The sequence below is a fragment of the Chenopodium quinoa genome, unplaced genomic scaffold (assembly GCF_001683475.1).
Source record: "Chenopodium quinoa cultivar QQ74 unplaced genomic scaffold, ASM168347v1, whole genome shotgun sequence".
NCBI lineage: Eukaryota > Viridiplantae > Streptophyta > Magnoliopsida > Caryophyllales > Amaranthaceae > Chenopodium > Chenopodium quinoa.
The window spans coordinates 2,567,536-2,589,285 of NW_018745454.1; the positions used below are offsets into that span (position 1 = coordinate 2,567,536).

Below are 21,750 nucleotides of genomic sequence, written 5' to 3' on the forward strand. Positions count from 1 at the left end.
AATGTTGTTTGTCACTAATAAATCAAGAATCTAAATTGAGAATTTGCCATGTTTGATTGAATTGCTTTTGGGATGTTTGTATTGATATGTATATGAGTCATCACCAAGTCTAAACCTGTAAATCACGTAAAGTGCAAGATGGATGAGCAATAAAACTCTGGAATGGTGCACATCTGGAGTAATGACAATCAGGGGTTGGGGTACATGGGGTATTAGCCGTGTACTTTTATCGAGTTCGTTTGATCTACGAGTCTCTTATTTCAAATATTATTTTTCTAAAACTAGGTGTTAGGTGAGATCTCATACTAACTACGGTCACGGAGTCGCGCCCGTGGTCGTTGGATGTTTATTGATGTTTCTGAAAGGAGACATGGGGTTTTACTTTATTGATGTTCCAAATGGGACATGGGTTGAACAACCTTGTCTATTGCTAAATCCAATGAAATAAATAAATGAGTTAGTTGATATTAATTAGTGAGGTCTTAACAAATTTAATAATCGAGTCATGAATTGAGTCTATATTTAATGATGCTTGTGTTTGAATATTAGTAGCATGTTAGGTATTTTCTTAATTTGTTTTCTCAGCTTGTATGTACTCAGCTTTGCTGACTGCGTGCTTTTGTGTGTGTCTTTCTTTGGTCATGGCATTCGCCTTTCAATGACCCTGTGACGATCCAATTTTTACACTTGTAATATTGGGGAGCAGAATAACTACAGGTTCTTACACATGAAGCATTCATCAGGGTTGTGGGATCTTGAGTAGAGTGTTGGTTGTTTGCATATTATTTCTTTTGCAAGTTTGAATCTATTTTAATTCGATTTTAGTTGACACTAATTCTTTTGGGTTTGAATTTATTTGAACACTGAATTTAATCACTTACTACTTTTATTGGGTTTTGAATAAGGGCCCTTAATGGTTCCAACTTGTAATACTTATTTTGATTTAATTCCTTTGTTTTGAGTTTTATTTAAAACTATTTTGGTTTTCCGCTGCAAATTTCTGAGATAGCCTTAATGTTTGAACACGTGGCGGTAGTACACCAGTAATTCTCTTGAAATTGTTCAGGTTATATACAGGTTTCCCACAGGTTTTTAAGAGAGAATTATTGGGGTGTTACAGTTTTGCAATCTATTGCAAAACTGTTTTCTAGGCAAGAAAAACTTCTCCAGAAACTACAGTGCAAAGGAGTTCAAGTTTTTCTACAAAAGTGCATGCCCAAACCATTAATGTCACTAACAAACAACACCCTCAAGCAATAAAGCATCAAGTTTTCCATAATTCAGATGTAAATCATCATTCTCTGATGAGCCAAACCATATACAGTAGCAGAAATATGAACCTGTTAAGTATTTAAAATCAATCAAGTTGTGTAACTGCGTAAGGTCCAACAACCTAATCACAAGTTTCCTCAGTGACCAGTAAAAGTAACACCACAAGTTGCAGTTGTAACTTGTAAGGCAATGACCTAAGGTATTGCTAGATTAATGGACCATAGACCTCAAAATTAAAGTAAACATTTGATAGGAATCATTGCTCATTTATGAAATGAACAAGTAAATCCTTGCCCATTTGTCAAATGAGCAAACATTTCTTTGCTCATTTGATAAATGAGCAAGTAATTTCTTGCTCATTTAACAAATAATCAAAAAGTTAATTGCTCATTTCTTAAATGAGCAAAGTGGGTATGGAATGAGCAAAGTCATATAAAAATGAGCAAATTGAACTTTATATGAGCATTGAAGTTTTTGCTCATTTGACAAATGAGCAAAAAATTAATTGCTCATTTGACAAATGAGCAAAAAATTAAGAACTATAATGCTCCTGCTCACAAGAAATATCACATATTTATCATAAATGAGTTTCACAAGATTGCGGTAACCAAAGTCCAACATTTACATAAAATACTTTTTCTATATCCATGAGATGCATATGAGTAATACAAAAGCACACATATGGCCACTTGCCTCTATGCTTCATACTGAGAAGAACTCTACAAACTACAATGCCAAGTCACCCCATTCCTCTTCCCAAAACTTGAAACTAAGATCTGCTCAACATACTACAACTCCACTTCAATTACTCAAATGAAGCAAAATTAAAACTAAAATCAACTAATAATTACTCAAATAAAGCTATAATCAAACAAAAAATAAGATAAAACCAGAAAATAAAACACAATTGAGAACTAAAGTAAACCGAAAATCAAATTAAAATACACAAAATAATTAAAATGCCTAAAATCAAGCTAAAATCAACATAATAGCACAAATTATCAGTGATTTCTAGGTTTCCAAAAAAACGAAAAAACTGGACAATAACGAAAATAAGGCAAAATCAACTTGATAACTACTCAAAAAAACGAAAATAAAACTAAAATCAATGAAAAAACAAAGTAAAACATTATCGACACAAATTGATAAACAGTGTGAGCTGAAATCAGCGAAAATCAACGATGAATGTAACTGAATGTGACCTAAAATTAATTGAAAAACACGAAAATATAAACAATAAACTCACCTTGACAAAGAATTGATGAAGATTGAAGAAGTAGTGATGAAAAATAAGAGAGACTAGCAGAGAGAAAGAGAGTAGAAAACAGAGAAATTGAATGAGGAGAGAGAAAATAGCGCGTGAAAGAGGAAGGAGGAGAGAGAAAAAACACAGGAGTTTTGTTTGACCGGGATTTAATTGTGGCCGTTGGATGTAATTGATCCAACGGTTATAATGAGTCCTCACATATAATAGGGTTCTCTTATAAGGGATGTGGTCTCATATGATCCCATATATATGTAGTAAATGTAATTAATATTTCAAGCTATATTTATATTTCATCACATTTTTTTTTGTTAAATCATAAAAGTTCATTTGCAATATACATATAATGACCCGAGGCAATTGCCTGGGCAAGAAACTAGTTACATTGATAAAACTATAATGTCAATAAATGTTCTCTATATTGTTATGTGTCTTTTTATTATAAACTACAATGCACAACTTTGAATATCTACTTTTATTATCCATGTTTCTTAGTTGACACGCTCCTTTCTTACACATGTTACGGATAAAATATTCTTTCAATTATTGATATTTTTAGTTGTTACAGTAATAAGATTGTTGTTAAAGATTAACATTTTAAAAATAGACGGGATACATTGAGTCAAATTTGTCTTTTTTACCTAAACTTGTAATAAAGTAGGATAAATAGTCCACTATGCCTATGAAACTACCATTTTAATAAAGTAATTAAGGGTCTGCTATGTTCAGCTTAATTTCAGTCAGTATAGTTCAACTTTAATCAGTTCAATTCAGTTCAGTTCAGCTCAATTGTTTTCAGTAAATCAAAACACGCCCCAAGTCTACATCTTTGTTAAAAACAAAAAAAAGAGTAAGTCTATCATAGAAATGTAACAAACCTATAAAATTTCAGCCCATTGATATGTATGTCAGTAATTCAGCATTTGTAAAACTCGAAAGCCCAAATATTTTTCTAACCCATGACCCAATCTTTTTCTTTCAGTTAGCTCAATTTAATGTAATTATCAAACCCAACAAAAATTGACAAAGGAACCCAATGAATTAATACAGTCACTAAATAAATTTCAACAATAGATCGTGTATTTTGAGACTTGAGATAATGCTTTAAAGTATTCTAAACATTTCTTATAATTACTTTCTCGTCTCTAATTATTCTTCTTTTTTTTTTTTCCTCTTTTGATTAAAAGAAAGTATAAACGTATTATACTCAATACTCCGTAATTTATGAGCAAATACGTAGTAGCACTGAGTTAATTGCAAGTTAGAAGTAATTAAACTAGTTGTATGATATTTACTTAGGGTCTGTTCATATTTACTTAATTTCAGTTCAGTTCAGCTCTAATCAGTTCAGTTCAGTTCGGCTCTTAATTTCCCGCTATCATAAAATAAACATTTCAGTTCAGTTCAGTTCAGCTCCAATAAGTTCAGTTTAGTTCAATTCAGCTCCAATCAGTTCAGTTCAGTTAAGCTCAATTCAGTAAATATGAACAGGCCCTTAGTCAAATTAGAGTTATTAGTCGTGTTTAATAGAAATACAGGGCAGTGGAACATGATCCCCACTATTTGTGCATAGTTGCTTATGTTTAGCTATTGCAGAGTGCGTCAATTTTTATTTTTGCCTAATTTATCAAATTACATATATTAGCTCCGACTGCTCCGTGTCTTATTAATTGTAATAAAGCGGTATTAGAGGAACTCCAATGGTTGTAGCTAGTGACTTGCTTGCAATATTAAATAATCCCTAGCTATTAGCTTGACCATTGGAGCTAGAAAATGCAATTAGCTTGGCAAAAAACTTACCAAAAAAAAAAAAAGAGAATTAATAAAATGAAATATAAAAAGTTAATAAAGGATGTGAAATTCATTAAAATTGTAAGCTAATAGCTAGTCATTGGAGTTCAAAGTAACTACAATGACAATTAGCTTAAAAGCTTATGTGGCATGTCAAATTAGCTTGCCGTTGGAGTTGCTCTTATTTATAAAACGTAAAAAAGTTCTTTTATTGCAAATTTTACAATTAATAAGAAACGGAGGTAATAAGCATCGATTATTATTGATTTCATTTTTCATAATTCTATAGTAGTGATAAGCTAACAAAGTAACAATGCTATATTTTCCTTTATGTATACATTTGGATTGCATCCTCCAATAAACAAGTGCTTGATCTACACTTTTTATGTATTGTGTAATTTCTCTTTATTTGATCTACTTTTTTTTTTCCTTCTCCATTGTATATTTAGTTTTTGGTTTTGTCCATGTGATAAGAACACTAGCAATTGAAGTGTATTTTTCCTCTAAAAGTCGACGAGTGATTTTGTTTTTAGATTTTCATTGCTACTCATTATTACAAGTTTCTCAAACAAAAAAAAAACTCATTATTACAATTAATCCGTAACATTTTATACCTAGTTCGACCTTGTTTTAAAGTTCCATTAAATTTAAATAATTTTTAAGATTAACATTCTCAATCTTTGACCATGTTTTACTAGTATATAAATACGAAAATTTGTTTTTTAAAAAAAAAACTATAATTACAAAAATTAAAATTACAATTTTTTTTTTTTTTTTCAAAAGGGTTGAATTATTTTTATTTTTTTAAGTTTTTGAAAAAAGATAGGTTGTACCTTGTACCAACTGACATATGCACAGGTAATTATAAATGGAAATTATCTATCCTGTACAATTTACACGGTTGAAAAAACTATAATCTGTATTTTCTTCATTTTTAAACCTCCAAAATTGTCACACCTACGACCTACATGGTCCACATACAATAAATTTTCTCATTGATGCAAGTGAATGGTAGCATTGTTCAATTTCAGCAAGATATTATAGTTTTTGTCCTATTTTTTTTTTTTTTTTTAAATCACAATCTAATTTATTTTGGACCCTAATTATAAATAAAATTTCGTAAGTTAATTAACTAAACCAAGTTAAATAACAATTGCAACTCCTGAAATAAGTGGTTGAGATCGGATGAAATCATACTATTTGCCTTAATTGCATATTGTCATTTTGTCAACAAGACAATTCACAAAGGCCAAGTCATTAACAAAATACTTTAAAACAAGTGACATTTGGAATTAATTTCTCAACTATCACCATATTTTATCCTGTATATACAATATACATGGCTTGTACTTTGACACAATCCTTTAATTTGAATGTTGATTGATGCGATTAATACTCACAACATTGATATGCAAATCAATACAATGCGTAGAATAATTACTAGTAAGATATGATTTAAGTGTGTAACTCAAAAGGAAACGATAAATAAGGTAGGATAACTCTTATAGAGTAGTTATTGCGACCTTAGCTTATGCATAATTATAAAAATACAAGCCATATAAGCATTATATTTGTGCTCATAAGAAATAGAAAAAGATGATACATATAATTCTGAAAGAATAATTAGCAACGCATTAATTATTAATTAGCTAGTGAGGGAGGCTAGAATTTTGACGAGACATTTGTTGAAGGCGATTGGCCTTTCCAACAAAACAAGGTGACCAGCATTCTTTATAACTTGTAGCTCTGTCTTTGATCCCAATTTTCTGCATCATTCATCATATATTTATATACGTTATTAAGATATAAGATAAACAATTTCATAAGGGAAAAAATGAGTAAAATAACCTCGATTTTGGTCTAATTATTTTATCGTACCAAACACATTATTAGTTTGTATGGAGTATTATAAGTTGAGTACTTTTACGTAATCAAATTGTTCAGTGACGTAAACCCTTGATTCCAATTAGAGCATATTGACTTATTGTAGATCTATTGTCACCTACAGAGTTATCATAATACTCCTTAAATATGATGATAAAATGAAAAACAATGATCAAAATAAGGACAAATACTCATGGGTGTACTGATAGATTATGTTAATAATCTATTGTAATTATCTTGTGAATATTTATGTATATCTTTCCTTAGTTAGCTTTAGCCTAACTTAGTATCCTTGATGTATATATACTCACTTTACAGTAATGAGAAGGCACGACAAATATTCTCTCATCTCTCATATTCTCTAATGGTATCACGAGTCTAGGTTTTTCAATCCGAAACCCTAGCTTTTGCAGATACACCCGGGTGTATATAACAACCTCTCATATATGGGTGCAATTAAGTAGACAGAAAATCTGGTTATTTATTTATTTTATATTTTTTAAATGTTTATGAGAAAATAAGTGTTTTGAAAAAGACATATTATGAATAGACGAATACAAACAATTGAACAAAAGTGGAGGGATCATACTTTTTGAGGCTGTTTACCACCTCCATGTTGAATACTTTGTCCTCACTGCCACATAATAGGTGTATCCTCTGTAACAAATTAGAAATATGTAAAATAGAATCAATTAGCACATCTTTTTTGCTTAATTATATATTTCAGGAGTTCAATTTGATCAAAATTTTGATAGGATTAATTAAAAAAAAGCTTGCTTGTAAACTAAAATGTTGGTTATTTCTATTAAATGACAAAAAATTTAGTAAATAATTACTAAAAAAAAAAAAATTTTTTTTTTTACTGCAAACCTGTTGAAATTGATGGTTATGGGCATCTTCATCTTTGACCACAAGAGCCTCTAATAGTTCAACTCTCTCCTTTCTATTGCTAAACATAATCTGAGATCACCATGTACAACACCGTGAGTCTAACAGAATTTCACATAGATTAATATTATATATTATTTATGAATTATGAACATGTCACAAAAAAAAAAAGACATAAATAGTTAAACATGAATGTGTGTGAACATGTAAAATTTGAAAACATAAGGCCAAATTAGAAAATAACACCTGCAAAAAGACCCGATTTTGTTTATAACACCTTAACATTTCGAAATTTTATTATAACACCTACAAAAATCCCAAAATTTTGGTTTCACCACCCACAAACGGATTTTTGGATGGAAACCGTTAGTGGGACCCACTAGGGACACGTGTCAGTTGTTTATTGGCTTAAAAATAAAAATTAATAAAAATTAAAATTAAAAAAAAAAAAGAAAACCCCTAAACTCTAACCCAGCCACCAGCCCCACCACCGCCGACCGTCACTACACCGCCGGAGACCCCCCACTGTCGTTGGATTCCATTCCTTCTCCGGCGAAACCACCGGCCGTCACCCCCACCAACATCAGCCCCCCCGTAAATCCCCTTCCCCCTTCCTTCTCCCCGAAAAATCACCCCAACCCACCACAACCCTCCATGAAAACCACCTAGCCCCTTCGCCTCTTTCAGACCCACAACCAAACCACCGTCAACAACCGCTACAAGCACCAATCGAAATTTCGCTGGTGGTTCTCCGTCAATTGGTGCTTGTAGCGGTTGTTGACGGTGGTTTGGTTGTGGGTCTGAAAGAGGCGAAGGGGCTAGGTGGTTTTCGTGGAGGGTTGTGGTGGGTTGGGGTGATTTTTCGGGGAGAAGGAAGGGGGAAGGGGATTTACGGGGGGGCTGATGTTGGTGGGGGTGACGGCCGGTGGTTTCGCTGGAGAAGGAATGGAATCCAACGACAGTGGGGGGTCTCCGGCGGTGTAGTGACGGTCGGCGGTGGTGGGGCTGGTGGCTGGGTTAGAGTTTAGGGGTTTTCTTTTTTTTCTTTTTTAATTTTAATTTTTATTAATTTTTATTTTTAAGCCAATAAACAACTGACACGTGTCCCTAGTGGGTCCCTCTAACGATTTCCATCCAAAAATCCGTTAGTGGGTGGTGAAACCAAAATTTTGGGATTTTTGTAGGTGTTATAATAAAATTTCAAAATGTTAAGGTGTTATAAACAAAATCGGGTCTTTTTGCAGGTGTTATTTTCTAATTTGGCCAAAACATAATAATAAGATTACGTACCTGACAATAGTGTTTGTAGAAAAAATCAGGCATCCAAGGCAAGTCATAAGAACCAATATCAAGAAGAACCTTAGCACCTTGAGCATTATCAGGCATCAAAAAATCAGTCCAAGAAGCAAACCCTATTCTCTCCAAGCAACCACTACTTATAGACTCAGTCAAGGCGTCAACCGAGCCACTAACCACTAATGAACCCACCAAGTTAGGGTAGTGTTGAGCCATTTGGAACCCAACAAACCCACCATAACTAAACCCAACCACAACACATTTTTCCTCAACACCCAACTTCTTTAACCCTAGTACAAGACACTCAGCTTGAAACTTTGTAGATCTCTCAGTTTTGTTAGTTGAGTGGGACCTACCAAAGAAAAGAAGGTCAGGAACATAAAGGGTGTATTTTTTTCTTAGGGCTAAAATTTGGAATTGCCATGTTAGTAAACCATCACCAGCAAATCCATGGAGAAGTATGACCGGTGGTTTTTTTTCCTTATTGTTCTTCTTGTTCGAGGTATTAACCCAGAAACGAATAGTCGTTTCTGGGTTAATCTCGACATCTATGGAATGCATTCCTAGTAACTTCATCATTTTGTGTAACATTGACATGTAACAACTCACTATGTTCACCATCTTTCTTTCTTTTCTTTCTCTAAGATTAGCTCTTAGTATGTGTGTATGTAGTAGCTTAAAGGGTTGTTTGTTACATGTTATATACTAAGGAGTACAATGTATATGACCCCAAAATACGTATTTAAAGATATTAAGTTGTAACAGGAGGACGGTCCCAAATTAATTTATGAAATACAAGTAGTAGAATGACAGAAATGTCATTATTATATGATAATAATTACGTAGACTACTACAACACAAAGAAAATAGTTAAATAGGTAAAAAGGGTTCAAGACTTGCAGTTCAATTTGATTTTATTTTTTAAGGAAAACTCCAAAATGATCGAACCAAAGATATTTATTATGGATCAGAGTAATGCCCTGTTCTCTTCACCTTAATTTTGCTGAATTGAAATTATTTTTACTGAACTGAAATTATTTTTGCTGAACTTAAATTATTTTTACTGAACTTAAATTAATTTTACTGAACTGAAATTATTTTTGCCAAACTGAAATTATTTCTACTGATTTTCTATTATAATTCTTCTTTAAGAAAACTGAATTTTATTGAACTGAAATTAATTTTACTGAACTGAAATTATTTTTACTTAATATTATTTTTTTAAGGTGAATAGAACAGGGCCTAATTTTTTATTAAATTATTGTTTTGGAATATCAATTATTGACATATCATGCCAAATAAAAGATATATATAGGTCAGCTCATCATCAGAGGCTGAAACTGTAGTGACCTAGTTTTCATGCACTATCTATCGATAACTATAACTAAAATAAAAACCGCTTACATCATCATTGTACACATTTCAATTTTTCATGAAAAAATTTTCCTCCAAAATTGTTTATGACATCATTTTTCTCCTTCCAAATTTAATATTGGGAAAATAATTATTAATAAATAAATTAAAGTGTGAACATCAACTAACCAAAAACGTATTAGTGATCTTTTTTCAAAAACCCTCCTTTTGTGATTTAATTATTTTATACTATATTGAATTTTTTATTTATTTTTTCTAAATCGTGAATATCACGAGTGCTAATCTAGTTCATAAAAAGTAAATATTATATGCGCTAATCATCTATAATGGATAAAGTAAAGTAAAAAACAATTAATGTTACGATATCTAAGAGATTGAGACTTAAAGGTTGAGTTAGATATTTTAGGACTTTTGTGATAGATGACTAGTTGAATAGCTAGCTAGCTGTTGGTATTATATGATGAGTGCCTTGTAGAATTGTACAGGTGCATTTATGATTTATTTATGGTTGATGAATTCAATCACATTGCACATTTGCACTTCCAACTTGTAATTGTACATAATTTCATACCAGCCATGCTCCCATGCACGCCCTTCTTCTTCTTCTTCTTCTTTTTTTTTTTTTTTTTTTTTTTTTTTTTTTATTTATTTATTTTTTTTTTTATTTATTTTTTTATCTTGAGTGAAACAACGAAATCTTTAATTTGTGTGTGCCTTTTTCCTAGGCCTGTACTCAGGTATTGCAAATTCGTTTTTTCTAGTACTATTATATTTTAACGTACAATTATTATTGTGTCACATTACATACTCCGATATGGTGTTGACGTGATGATCCGTGATTTTGTCATGCTTTTCAAAATATTCTAGTACCATTATATATTCCGATCCATTAGTCCTGGTTTTCGAAAAGCTACAACGAACGTATTATATTACAAGTTTGAAAAACTACACTTTTAGTAGTTGATTAGAGGTTATACTGTCTGGCTCACAGAAGTATGAATATTATTTTATTGATATTATTACAATAAGTTTAAAAACTATTTGGCTGAGTTGATTCTTTAACAAGGTATTTGGGCATACGTGATAATATTGCTGTGAGTTCAAATCTCATCCACCATATCCTTTAAAAATTAGCGAGTAAAATAAGTGGATAAGACATTAGAGTATAAGAAAAATTCAAGAGAAATTTTCGATTTTTAAAAATTACAACCCAAGAAATGAGTAATGAACATATATTATATATGGTTATTGGTTAAAGTTAAACCGTGACTAATTTTAGAAAGCTATTGCACACATGACAGTATAGCACAGCTCCCCCAAATAAATGTTGCCAAGCTTTAGACGGTTAGACCTTTTGGTCCCTCTTGGGCGCACAATGTGATTAAAACTGACTCAATAATAGCTGGGATGGTGTTGACGTCTCGGCTCAAATAGTTTCAGTGTTGACTGCTATGGTTAGATCTACCTTCTTTAATACATCTACTTCAAGATTTATGAGCCCTCCATCTACTCTACGACTCTACGCGGTCTATTACTCCACTGCCCTATACTAGCCATGTCTTTGTCCAAATATAAAGGTCGCATATATGGTTGTATTAATAGTATGATGAATTACAACAGTACAACTTTGATAAGTTAAAAAGAAATACTAACTAGTAAGTACAACATTGATGAAATAACACACATGATATGGGTATGATACTAGGATTAATAAATTTCTCTATAGACGACATTTATATCGACACCACCATTACCATTTACCAAAGTGTTTATTACAACTTACAAGTGGGAACCAAGATAATTTGGGAATCAAGGATTCATCGTCTACCTTATCTCATCGAGTAAAGAAATGTAATACCAACTTCATATTAATTAGTTTGACATATTGTATTTAATATAGGAAGAAAAAAACGAATTCTTGTATCTCAGTTCCAACTTTAATGTTCTGAAGGATAGTACTGTAACTATTACTATAATTTGCTATAGTCCTGTATACTATGTCCTACCATCAATTTAATCTCCTAACCCTAACTAGGTTCAAAACTAGCAAAAGATTATCAAGGAGTAATTAAAAAAAAATAAAAAATCTACCTGTTTAATTTGGATATTATGTAGATTAAAGAGTAAAACAAATAAAAACCTATTTTAATGAATCATTTGGGACAATCTCCATAGTAAGAACTTTTTTATCATCATCATGCGATTCTTCAGCTTGTCCACCCCATATTCGCAGTCTTTCTGAAGCTTCCTCTACCTGTTATAATTCAGCATTCCAAATTCAAATATGTATGTTAATCTTAGGTTAATACGTAGTATATACTTTATTGAACATTTGGACTATATTTTTGCCATAATTATCATTTTTTTTTTTTTGGTAAGGTCTAGGGTATGAATATTGTTAGTTAGCGAGTGTGAGTCTCCTAGTGTCTCACACTGATAAAAGAATAGAGAACTGATCATTTAACAAGGCCAAAGACGGCTAAGGAGTTACTCCACAATTCCACATGCGGACAATTTGCCATATGGTTTTAGGACGCATTAATTTTTTATGATAGTGACTCACCTCTTTATTCCAATTCGTTTGGTAAACTATGTAGACTAGGATAAATGTCTGAAGACTTGTCCCAATTATCATTCCTATCCAAATACCCTGCATTTTGTAGCCACAAAACCTTGTTACAAATGAATTGGTACAATTTTATCGCTTTAATTATACTAAATCAAATTAATATAAGCTACATAAGATTTATCATAACAAATTCTATGATACAGTCCAACAGAAATGCAATTAGACTGAGAAATACAGTAGCTAACGATTACCTCCACGCCTAAGCGAGTCTTATAGCCAAGGAGAAATCCCAAAGGCAGTCCAATAACATAATACGAAAACAGGTTTACGTAAGCAACTAAGGCTTGCCACCCTCCTCCAACCGCAACACCTGATCAATGAAATTGTTATTAACCCCATTAAACCATGATCAATAATTTCGATATTGTAAATTAAAGATTGATCAAAATATACCTGATATGACTGGCTGGACACTGTTAAGTACCATGGTAATGCCCAAAAGATAAGCTAAATGAGCAACAGCATTTTGCATATCTTTACTTTCTGTAAAGATTACAGCAAAATGATTCCTAGTGAGCATGACCATGCACATAAGGAGGATGCCTATGCAGAGTGACTGAGCAACGATGACAATCACGGAGTACTTGGCTGCCCTTGGGTGTCCTGATCCAAGTTCGTTGGAAACTCGAACGCTGAGATATTGTTGGTCACAGGTTAGTACAGGCAGAAGAATGCTAGTGGTTGTGGAATTTCATGTTGACTAGTAAATGGAATTTATGTAACAGCAATGTAAAGACGGGGCATTACCCTATAGCTGCGTTAATTCCTATAAACAGCATGCCTTCCCACCCATTTAAATTCATACTGCATCAGAAAACATGGGAGTAAGATCAACTCTTTTTTGCATAAATGTGCAAAGGGAATGTACCATGAAAAACAGAACTTCTACGGTACATCTGGGTGTACATATGTCAGGCGTACGCCGTAAACCCAGTGCACGATAGATTTTGTAAAATTGTGATTGAAAGCAGTCATTTAGCATGTTGGGCCTTTTAATGTAGGAAGCTAGCATACCAGATAGAAAGGGAACCAACTGCAATAACAGGATCTTCAAGGTGGCCAGTGAGAACAATGATGCTCATAAAGTACCAAATCTCCAAGCAAATCATAACAGCAGAAGCAACAGAGAGCTTAACGAAAGGCCAAAGGTCGTGAAAAGCCAACCAAGAGAAGCCAGTCCAAGCATCCTTGCACCAACCTATGATGTAAAACGCTTGAGCCAACGCAATCCCCCAGCCAGAGATATTATAGGCTAAAGCAGCACCCATGGTAGCCCACCCAAACACCTCGATGAAGAGGTAAAGCATCATGACATGGACGATCAAGGCCACAAAACCAACATATGCCATGACTGCGACATCACTTTGTGCCTGCAAGAACTTCTGAGTCGGAAAATTCACAGCAAGCGAGAACATCTGTGGGACACATTGTATGGCAAACTTCCCTGCAAGCTCCGCTATATCAGGTTCTTGACCCAAGAGCATTAGGATTGGCGTAGCACATAAGTAAAGTGGTAAAAGCAACAAGCAAGCGCCGAAGAGGATAAGCCAAGATCTTTGCATGTAGATTCCAAGCATGTGTATTTGCCCTGCTCCATATGCTTGCCCACATAATGTCTCTAAAGCACTTCCCATGCCTAACTGTGGATTGTTGTCATCATAAACTAGATCAATTAATCTCAAGCTAAAATATCATCATTCTTTGCAGTACATCATAAGAAATTAAATATGCCAAACAGTCAAAATTCGTGATCGAAAATTGTTCCTCATACTCCCAGTTGAGCCTTTTAAAAATAGTTCCTGAACTTTACAACTATGTTCATCTTAGTTCTTGAAAGATACTTTCATAAATGAATGAAAACCCATTTTAGAGCTGATTGAACACGGTTCTGGGCTTGAACAGCGTATTTCTGGCCCAATTCAATTAAAGGCCCAGCCCAATACTATCAAAGTATCAAGCATGGGTACACTTTTTCAGCCCCATGCACTCTGCTAAAACGGGCTGAGTTTTTTTTGGCCAGATCTGGCCCAATATCAGCTCTGAAATATATATACTCAACTATTCAATAACAAATTTGTTAAAGTTTAGAAAAATCTCAATTTCAAACAGAATTTTAATGGAGAGAATATAATTTTCCCAATGAGCAAAATCCAGTTATTGTTTAAACATATTTTCTGGGCTATGAACAGGAACTAGAGAGCAAAATGTTGGTTGCTAGTTAAATTCTTTTTTTTTTTTAAGATTATGAAAGAAAACAAACAAACAAACATATACACACGGTATTTTGTTGGTAACACGCCGGCTCATGATCAACTTTAAAACATATGTATACATCTATTGTAGTGAAGATAGATCCACATCTCAACTCTTAACAAGAAATGAGATGGAAAATGTTCATCTTATTAGTTATTACAGGATCAATAATTAAAATAGACTTTATTTTGGATGAAAAATGGACCAGAGCACATAATTTCGATTATTTGATTAGTTTCATGTCTCTATCCCATAGTTATTATCATAGCTCTCATTTCAACACCCAAGTACCCTACCTCAATTAGAAGATGAAAAAAGGAAGCAAAATCATTAAACAAAAAGGTGGGAAAATATGCAATATGAACATGACCAAAGAATAAAAGTAGGGAGTATAAGAAAGCTCACCAAGAAACCGAAGACAAAACTTCCAAAAACAGAAAGAGCAACGGCCACAGCTGAGAGCTCCACATTTCCAATATGTCCAACAAAGATATTGGTAAATGAATTAATACCATAATTGCAAAGGATATTGAAAGCAATAGGACCTGCAATGCCCCATAACTTCGACGATTCTGTCCACCATACATGCTTAGCATCTGCAAAACTCTTTATAGGAGAATAATCACCTATAGCCTCCCCATCCTCCGCCTTTAGCACCCCAGATGGGGCTGAGTGGAGCTCGGCCACATGCTCGCTGTCATACCGGTCTCCACCAATCAACGGTATATCCATCTTCTCGGAATTTTCCACCTCGTCCTCGGAAGGGGAAGGGGAGGCATTACCATTGCCCACCTTCCCAACATTTTGTCCAGCTAGTTCTAATTCCTTAGCTATCTTGCCTATCTTTGTATTGAAATTTTCTATTGTTTTTTCTCAAACAAAACAGAACTTTAGAATTGTTCCTTAAAAGGGGGAAACAATATTTTAAAACTCAAAACTTATCCAAATTTTGGAAGAAGATCAATCCCGGAAAAGAAGATGAAAATCAACAATATAAGTTTATGTTATGTTATGAATACCAATTTCCCCAAAAAGAAAAAAAAATAAAAATTAAGTTGCAAATTTTGTTGTTATTTTTTTTACTTGATCTTTCGGTTGTTGATGATGATGTTGTTGTCCTTGTTCTACTCTTATCACAAAAAAAAAAGCAATGGTTGATAGATAACTAATACATGCATTCCAACAATAGTAAGTTGGATGAAATGAAGCATATTTAACAATGATCCCTTAAACTTAGGAATGCCCTAGTTTCTTACATTTTCCCATATTTCAGCTTAGTTTTTTTTTTTTTGAAGGGTTTGCATTAAATATAAACCAAATAAGAAAAAAAAACGTACTGTCATATTCATACGTTGAAAACTATTTTCTTGCTAAATGGAAAGGGGAAGACAGTTTATTGATTAGGGGTTTAAATGTCTGACATTTAGGTGTTAGCTGAAACTTATTTCATTCTTTATAGTATGTATAAATAAACACTACGGAGTAGAGATCTATGAAAACCGTTCTGAATTGTGGCTCATAACCTTCGTGTAGAATTTGGAATTTATTGTATTTTAAATGTGCACAAACTGTTTCTATGTATATGTGCTTTTTTCCTCTTGCGGAAAATAAAATGAGCGCGATGAATTTTCAAAATTGACCCTTAGACATTTCATACAGTATAGAGAGTAATATAATACAGAAATTATTACGCATTATTATAGACATTCACATAAGACATTTCATATATAAGTAAAATTATGTCGTACCAATGATGAAGTAAACAATTGCAAAGATAAAAGTATAGAAATTAGAAACCATCAAAATTTCAAGTTGGACTCACGAAATTGTCGTTGCCTAGAGGACAGTAGAGACCTTTTTAATTAAAGAAACAGAACACAATGCTCAAATCTAGGCCAAAGTCCAGATCTAACATCAGTACAATTATTAAATTTAAGTCAAGATTTAGGATGTTTTCGGTCAACACGTACGAAATCAAGGCTTTAGTGACAAGGTTATAGCAAGTATGATGAAAGAAAGCAAGAGAATGATGTTTTCCTGATATCAAATGTGAAACTAATGATGCAGACAGTGTGCATTATATGCCTAAAAGCTTAAGGTTCTGTAAAGATAAGAAGAGTGTAAAGGGATTTGCTGAATCAATATTTCTAAAACTGCCCATCTGTTTGTTGATTCTTTTTGCAATGATGCACTATACCTTTTTTCCTTTCCAGGTACACAACAACCCCCTTTCACACACGGCCACACGAAGTCCCCGTCTCAGGGTATAAGGATTCAATCTGGCAACAACAAAGACCGGGGAGAGGGGGAGGGGGGGGGGATCGGTTAAGGTAGGGATAAAACTGCATACATCTAAACATACCGGCATACCCATACACATATCGGCATATAGATGGAGACAGTGTAGCAAATATAGAATAGAATGCAATGGAACACACAATCTTGAAGACTCAAAATTGATGGCCTTATGTAAACTCATTAGATAACAGAATTCTGTAACAAGTATCATACACTGACATTTGTAGCTAATGAAGAGCATTACTAGGACTACTGGGAGAATGAGGTGATACTGAATCTACAGAAACTCTGGTATTGTTATCGTCAGAGCCAAAACCGCCAGTGTTTGAAACTACATTTCCGGAAGTTATCCCAACCGACGACTCCCCAGCTACTAAGGCTTGAAGAAGTTTAGGAGGAGGGGGAACACCTACTTCTACAACCCCTTCTAACATCTTTACAACTAATCCCATCGAAGGCCTTGCCCCTTCCTCGTCTTGTATGCACCACACGGCCACCATCCCTAGCCTCTCCGCCTCTAATCTATCATATGCCACACCAAGCCTTGAATCCACCACTTCTTCCATGTTCCCCTCGATTATTTTCCGAGCTGCCCATGGTGGGAAGAACCACTTATCGCCATTACCTGTATCTCCGCTTCCATGGGTTCCTTGATTCCCATCACACCCATATGTATTAGGTGGTGACGGTGGTGGTGCTTCCACATTCCTTCTACCCCCAATAAGCTCCAACATTGTCATCCCATAGCTATAAACATCTGCCTTGTTAGTAATTGCCACTCCAGATATCCACTCCGGAGCAACATACCCCCAAGTTCCCCTCATTGTCGCCAACACCCTACTAAAATCGCGGCCTATTAACTTTGCTAACCCAAAATCAGAAACTTTTGCAGTGTAATCCGAATCAAGAAGGATATTCTCAGGTTTAATATCACAATGAATGATACATTGTCTACATTCTTCATGTAAATAAGCCAAGGCTTTGGCTGTTCCAATTGCCACTCTAAATCTAACATCCCAACTCATATTTTGACCATCTTTCTTCAAATAACTACTCAAAGGACCATTATGCATGTATTCATAAACTAACAACCTATGAGAATTCTCAGAACAAAACCCCCTTAATCTAACCAAATTCACATGCTGGACATTCCCAATTGTACAAACCTCAGCTCGAAACTCTTTCTCTCCACCACTACCCGGCCGTTCAAGGCATTTAACCGCCACATGTGATGAATCCGACAATGTACCACGAAACACGGTCCCAAAACCGCCATGCCCAAGCTTCTCCGAGAACCCACGAGTCGCCCCGTGGAGCTCCTTATATGAAAAAACCCTCAAATGGGTAGCAGCTAAAGCTGCCTCTTCCTCCTCATTCCTTCTCCTCCTAACTTCCCTTCTAATAACCCACAAAACCAAACACATAATCACTGAAATTGCAACTAACCCAGAAATTACACTAATCAAAATAATCATTCTATGACTCAAACCCTTGTTTTTCAACCCATTTTTTCCCACTCTAAGATACAACACATCATCATCACCACCCATTGTACTATCAGCAGTCCAATTTCTCAAATTAACAAGAACACCAAACAAATTCTTGCACAACTTAATTTTCACATTGTAATTAATCCCAATACAGGAACAATTACCTAAACAACTCTTCTCACACTCCCCCTTACTCTCCACACCTCGAAACGACACCGTTTTCGCCTCGTCAAAACTCATACTACCCATCTCCACAAACCCATCATCCATCCCACAAACCCCAACCTCACCTCCACCATCCAACCTCACACACCCACCCGAGTAATCCTCCCGGGCCCATCCAAGCCCGTCTTTTGGCCCGAACCCATTCGGGCACTCACATGTCCTCAAATTCTCCCCATAACAAACCCCATTGGGCCCACAAAGCCCACAAACCCGACACCTGGATTCGGGCCGGGCCCAAAACGAGTTCCAATACTCCGTCTGTGGTGACCACGTGTACTGCTGGAGATCCCCGGTGTGGCTGACCTGGAACCTCGTCAACGGAGGGGGCCCACTCTCCGACCCGGCCGGAACCTCCGAGAACCCAAACGACGCCGTTTTAGTAAACTCATTCTTGAAGTAAAACCTGTAAATGTACGTCACCGTCATCTCGGGAACATTCGCGAAGGAACTCCCAGTCCATCTCCCAGTACTCCAATACGACACCGTATCATTATACACCAACTCGATCTCACCGTAAAGCGGTGGTCTGAACCGCAGAGAATACCTCCCCGGAGAAGGGTCCCACTCCGACTTCCACGCAACAATGGACCCAGTAACAGTAAGGTTCATCCCAGGTAGCCACGTGTCAGAAGGGTGGTCGAAGCTCTGCCAAACGACGTCGTTCGAATTAGAAAGAAGAACAAGGTTACCGGAATCAAGGAGACGAAGGTGGGAGCCAGGGAGGGGATTATCCGAGCGCCAAACGACGAAGTTGACTGAGTCAAAGAGAGTGAGTTGGTCAAAGGAGAGAGAAAGTGAAGCAGAGGTATTGTCTTTCAAAGGGGTATGACGATTAGCGACCCAAACGTAGGTTCGAGTAGGAAGAGAAGAGTACCAGATTCCGAGGTAGAGGTTGCCGAGTTCTGGGTTAGGGGTGAAGAATCCGAGTTCGAAAGTTCGATTTGGGCTGAAAATGGTTGAGTTTGGTCGGAGAATGGTGACTGAGTCAGGTGACGAGTTAAGTTGAGGGAGAAAACTCAGAGAATAGAGAGTTAAGAGGAACAAAATTATTGTCATTTTTTTTTTGGAAAAAATTGTGAAATTTTTTAAAGAATGGAAATATTTGGGGGGTTTTGATTTTTTGAAGGTGGTGGAGAAGATGGGTGAAACGACGGCGTTTTGGGGAAGAAGTCAAGTCAAATATTTAAGTGGACTAGTGGAGTGGAGTGGAGTGAAGTGTAATTAGTGGAGTGTGACAGAGTAATGAAGGGTCTAGTCGGGGTCCAAAATTTTCCACGCCAAAAAAAAAAAAAAAAAAAATACGAGTAAAAAATAAAAAACAAATAAATAATAATTGATGGTGAGATTTATTTTTAGAAAATTTAAAAAGAGTAATAATAGAGATGATTTGTAAAATTAAAATGGGAAGGAAGGAAACAAAGAGATTGTTGGGTTTGTTTGGTGCAAAAGGAACAAGAGCTTGTGAATAGGGATGATTCAATGGATCATATTCCATTAAAGGCCAATGGCTTTGGATACGATTACAAATTTTATTTACTCCCATCGTTTTATAACTCCACTTGACTTATAACCATTAATTTTCTTTCTTCACTAATTTCTTGATTACCCTAATGATTACAAATAAACAATCACTTGATGTAACAAATGTTTGATTTCATGTACTGCAATTTTTTTTTTTTCACGACAATGAATCTATTTAGGGAGTTTGGAAGGTCAAATAATGCACCATTATATGCTTATTTGAAAAATCAAATTTCAAAGCCTCATAATTATCAATAATTAATTTCAAAACCAAAAGTCATATACATTACATTAATTTGATAAGAATGGAATATTATCTACTCAATTTATTTTTATACTTTGAATTTAGACAAATCAAAACTGGAAAATTCTGATCCATTTTAGACTATGTGAAGTTAAGATGAAATTGTGCTCCAAATGATTAGATAGACACCAGTCGATGAGATAAGGTATTGTAAAAGTGACGAATAAAAGAAGACGGTGGGAATATATCATTTTAAAACCTTGTTGATTAAGGTGCTTAGTTCAAAAGAGAAATATAAGTAGATTGATGATGTGTGGCCAATTTAACCTATTGTGATGTATGAATCTATTCACTAGCTATTCATTACTAGAAATAGTAATTTCTTGTTGTCATTATACACTCCTCTAGCCCTCTATCCCTCTATGCTAAGTTATCTACTCCCACTACATAAAATAAGACTACAACTTTTGAATAAATCTTTATCAGTTTTCATCTTTATTCCACTAACAGTTAGTTAAACTTTTTGGTTACCTTTACTCGACACTCATAGGTTGCCTCCCCACTACTAATGTCCCCCACCACTAACTCATTTCATTCACAACATGCCAAAGCAAAGTCTATATTGGGCCGTTTTAGGCCCACTATATAATGACATAGCCCAATAAAGTGTATCAACCCTGTCCATTACATTGGCCTGCTAAGCAACATTGTAGCAATCTGCCCGGTCTGCCCTTTGTCCAACTCTAGCCTCTAGGTCTTTGAGTTTGTGGTATCAAACCTCATTACGAACACTAGGGTTGATTTTTCTTTACGCTATGTACACGAGGATTCTCTCCGATTACTAGATTGAAACTTGAAAGGCTTAAAAGGAAATAACTTATCAACCAAATATAATTGTTCATATTTATTAATCACATATAAATAGTCTAAAAAAAAGTAGGTAATGATAAAAGGTAAATATAGTAATTTATTAAAAACATCGAAATTGTAATTTTTATGCCATGAATTCATAATCACATGGTTTGGAAGTTGGATACTAGCAGACACACGCGTGAAGGGAAACGAGAAAAGGGGCAATATAATATTCATCTGATTTCCTGAAAGATACTCGCACTACTTTTGAACAAAATGTAATCCAGAATTCCAGACTCATAAAAGTCATTCCCTTCATCTTTAGTTCACACTCCATTGGAATCAATTTTTCAGGATTAGTGTTAAAACATCATAATCTTTCATTTACTGTATTTTACGAGTTATGCAATAACATTGGCTTATTACCGGTGACGAATCTTGACCGAAAATATTATAGGGGCTAGGATTT

The 21,750-nt window shown here is 34.7% G+C and overlaps 3 protein-coding genes across 3 annotated transcripts; all 3 read right to left on the reverse strand.

Moving 5' to 3' along the window:
• Positions 1-5,690: 5,690 nt before the first annotated feature.
• LOC110714238 (monoacylglycerol lipase ABHD6-like) lies at positions 5,691-9,119 on the reverse strand. The gene is made up of 4 exons (XM_021892733.1): positions 8,390-9,119; positions 7,082-7,171; positions 6,801-6,868; positions 5,691-6,093 (listed from the first exon to the last, which is right to left on the reverse strand). The coding sequence occupies exons 1-4, from the start codon at positions 9,014-9,016 to the stop codon at positions 5,973-5,975; spliced, it is 906 nt and encodes a 301-aa protein (XP_021748425.1). The 5' UTR covers positions 9,017-9,119; the 3' UTR covers positions 5,691-5,972.
• A 2,374-nt stretch (positions 9,120-11,493) lies between these two features.
• LOC110713989 (protein DETOXIFICATION 34-like) lies at positions 11,494-15,735 on the reverse strand. Its single transcript, XM_021892444.1, has 7 exons — positions 15,057-15,735; positions 13,413-14,038; positions 13,146-13,202; positions 12,792-13,030; positions 12,590-12,708; positions 12,333-12,419; positions 11,494-12,023 (listed from the first exon to the last, which is right to left on the reverse strand). The coding sequence occupies exons 1-7, from the start codon at positions 15,381-15,383 to the stop codon at positions 11,910-11,912; spliced, it is 1,569 nt and encodes a 522-aa protein (XP_021748136.1). The 5' UTR covers positions 15,384-15,735; the 3' UTR covers positions 11,494-11,909.
• A 1,372-nt stretch (positions 15,736-17,107) lies between these two features.
• Positions 17,108-19,932, reverse strand: LOC110713988 (G-type lectin S-receptor-like serine/threonine-protein kinase SD2-2). The gene has a single exon (XM_021892443.1). The coding sequence runs from the start codon at positions 19,718-19,720 to the stop codon at positions 17,177-17,179; it is 2,544 nt and encodes an 847-aa protein (XP_021748135.1). The 5' UTR covers positions 19,721-19,932; the 3' UTR covers positions 17,108-17,176.
• Positions 19,933-21,750: the final 1,818 nt, after the last annotated feature.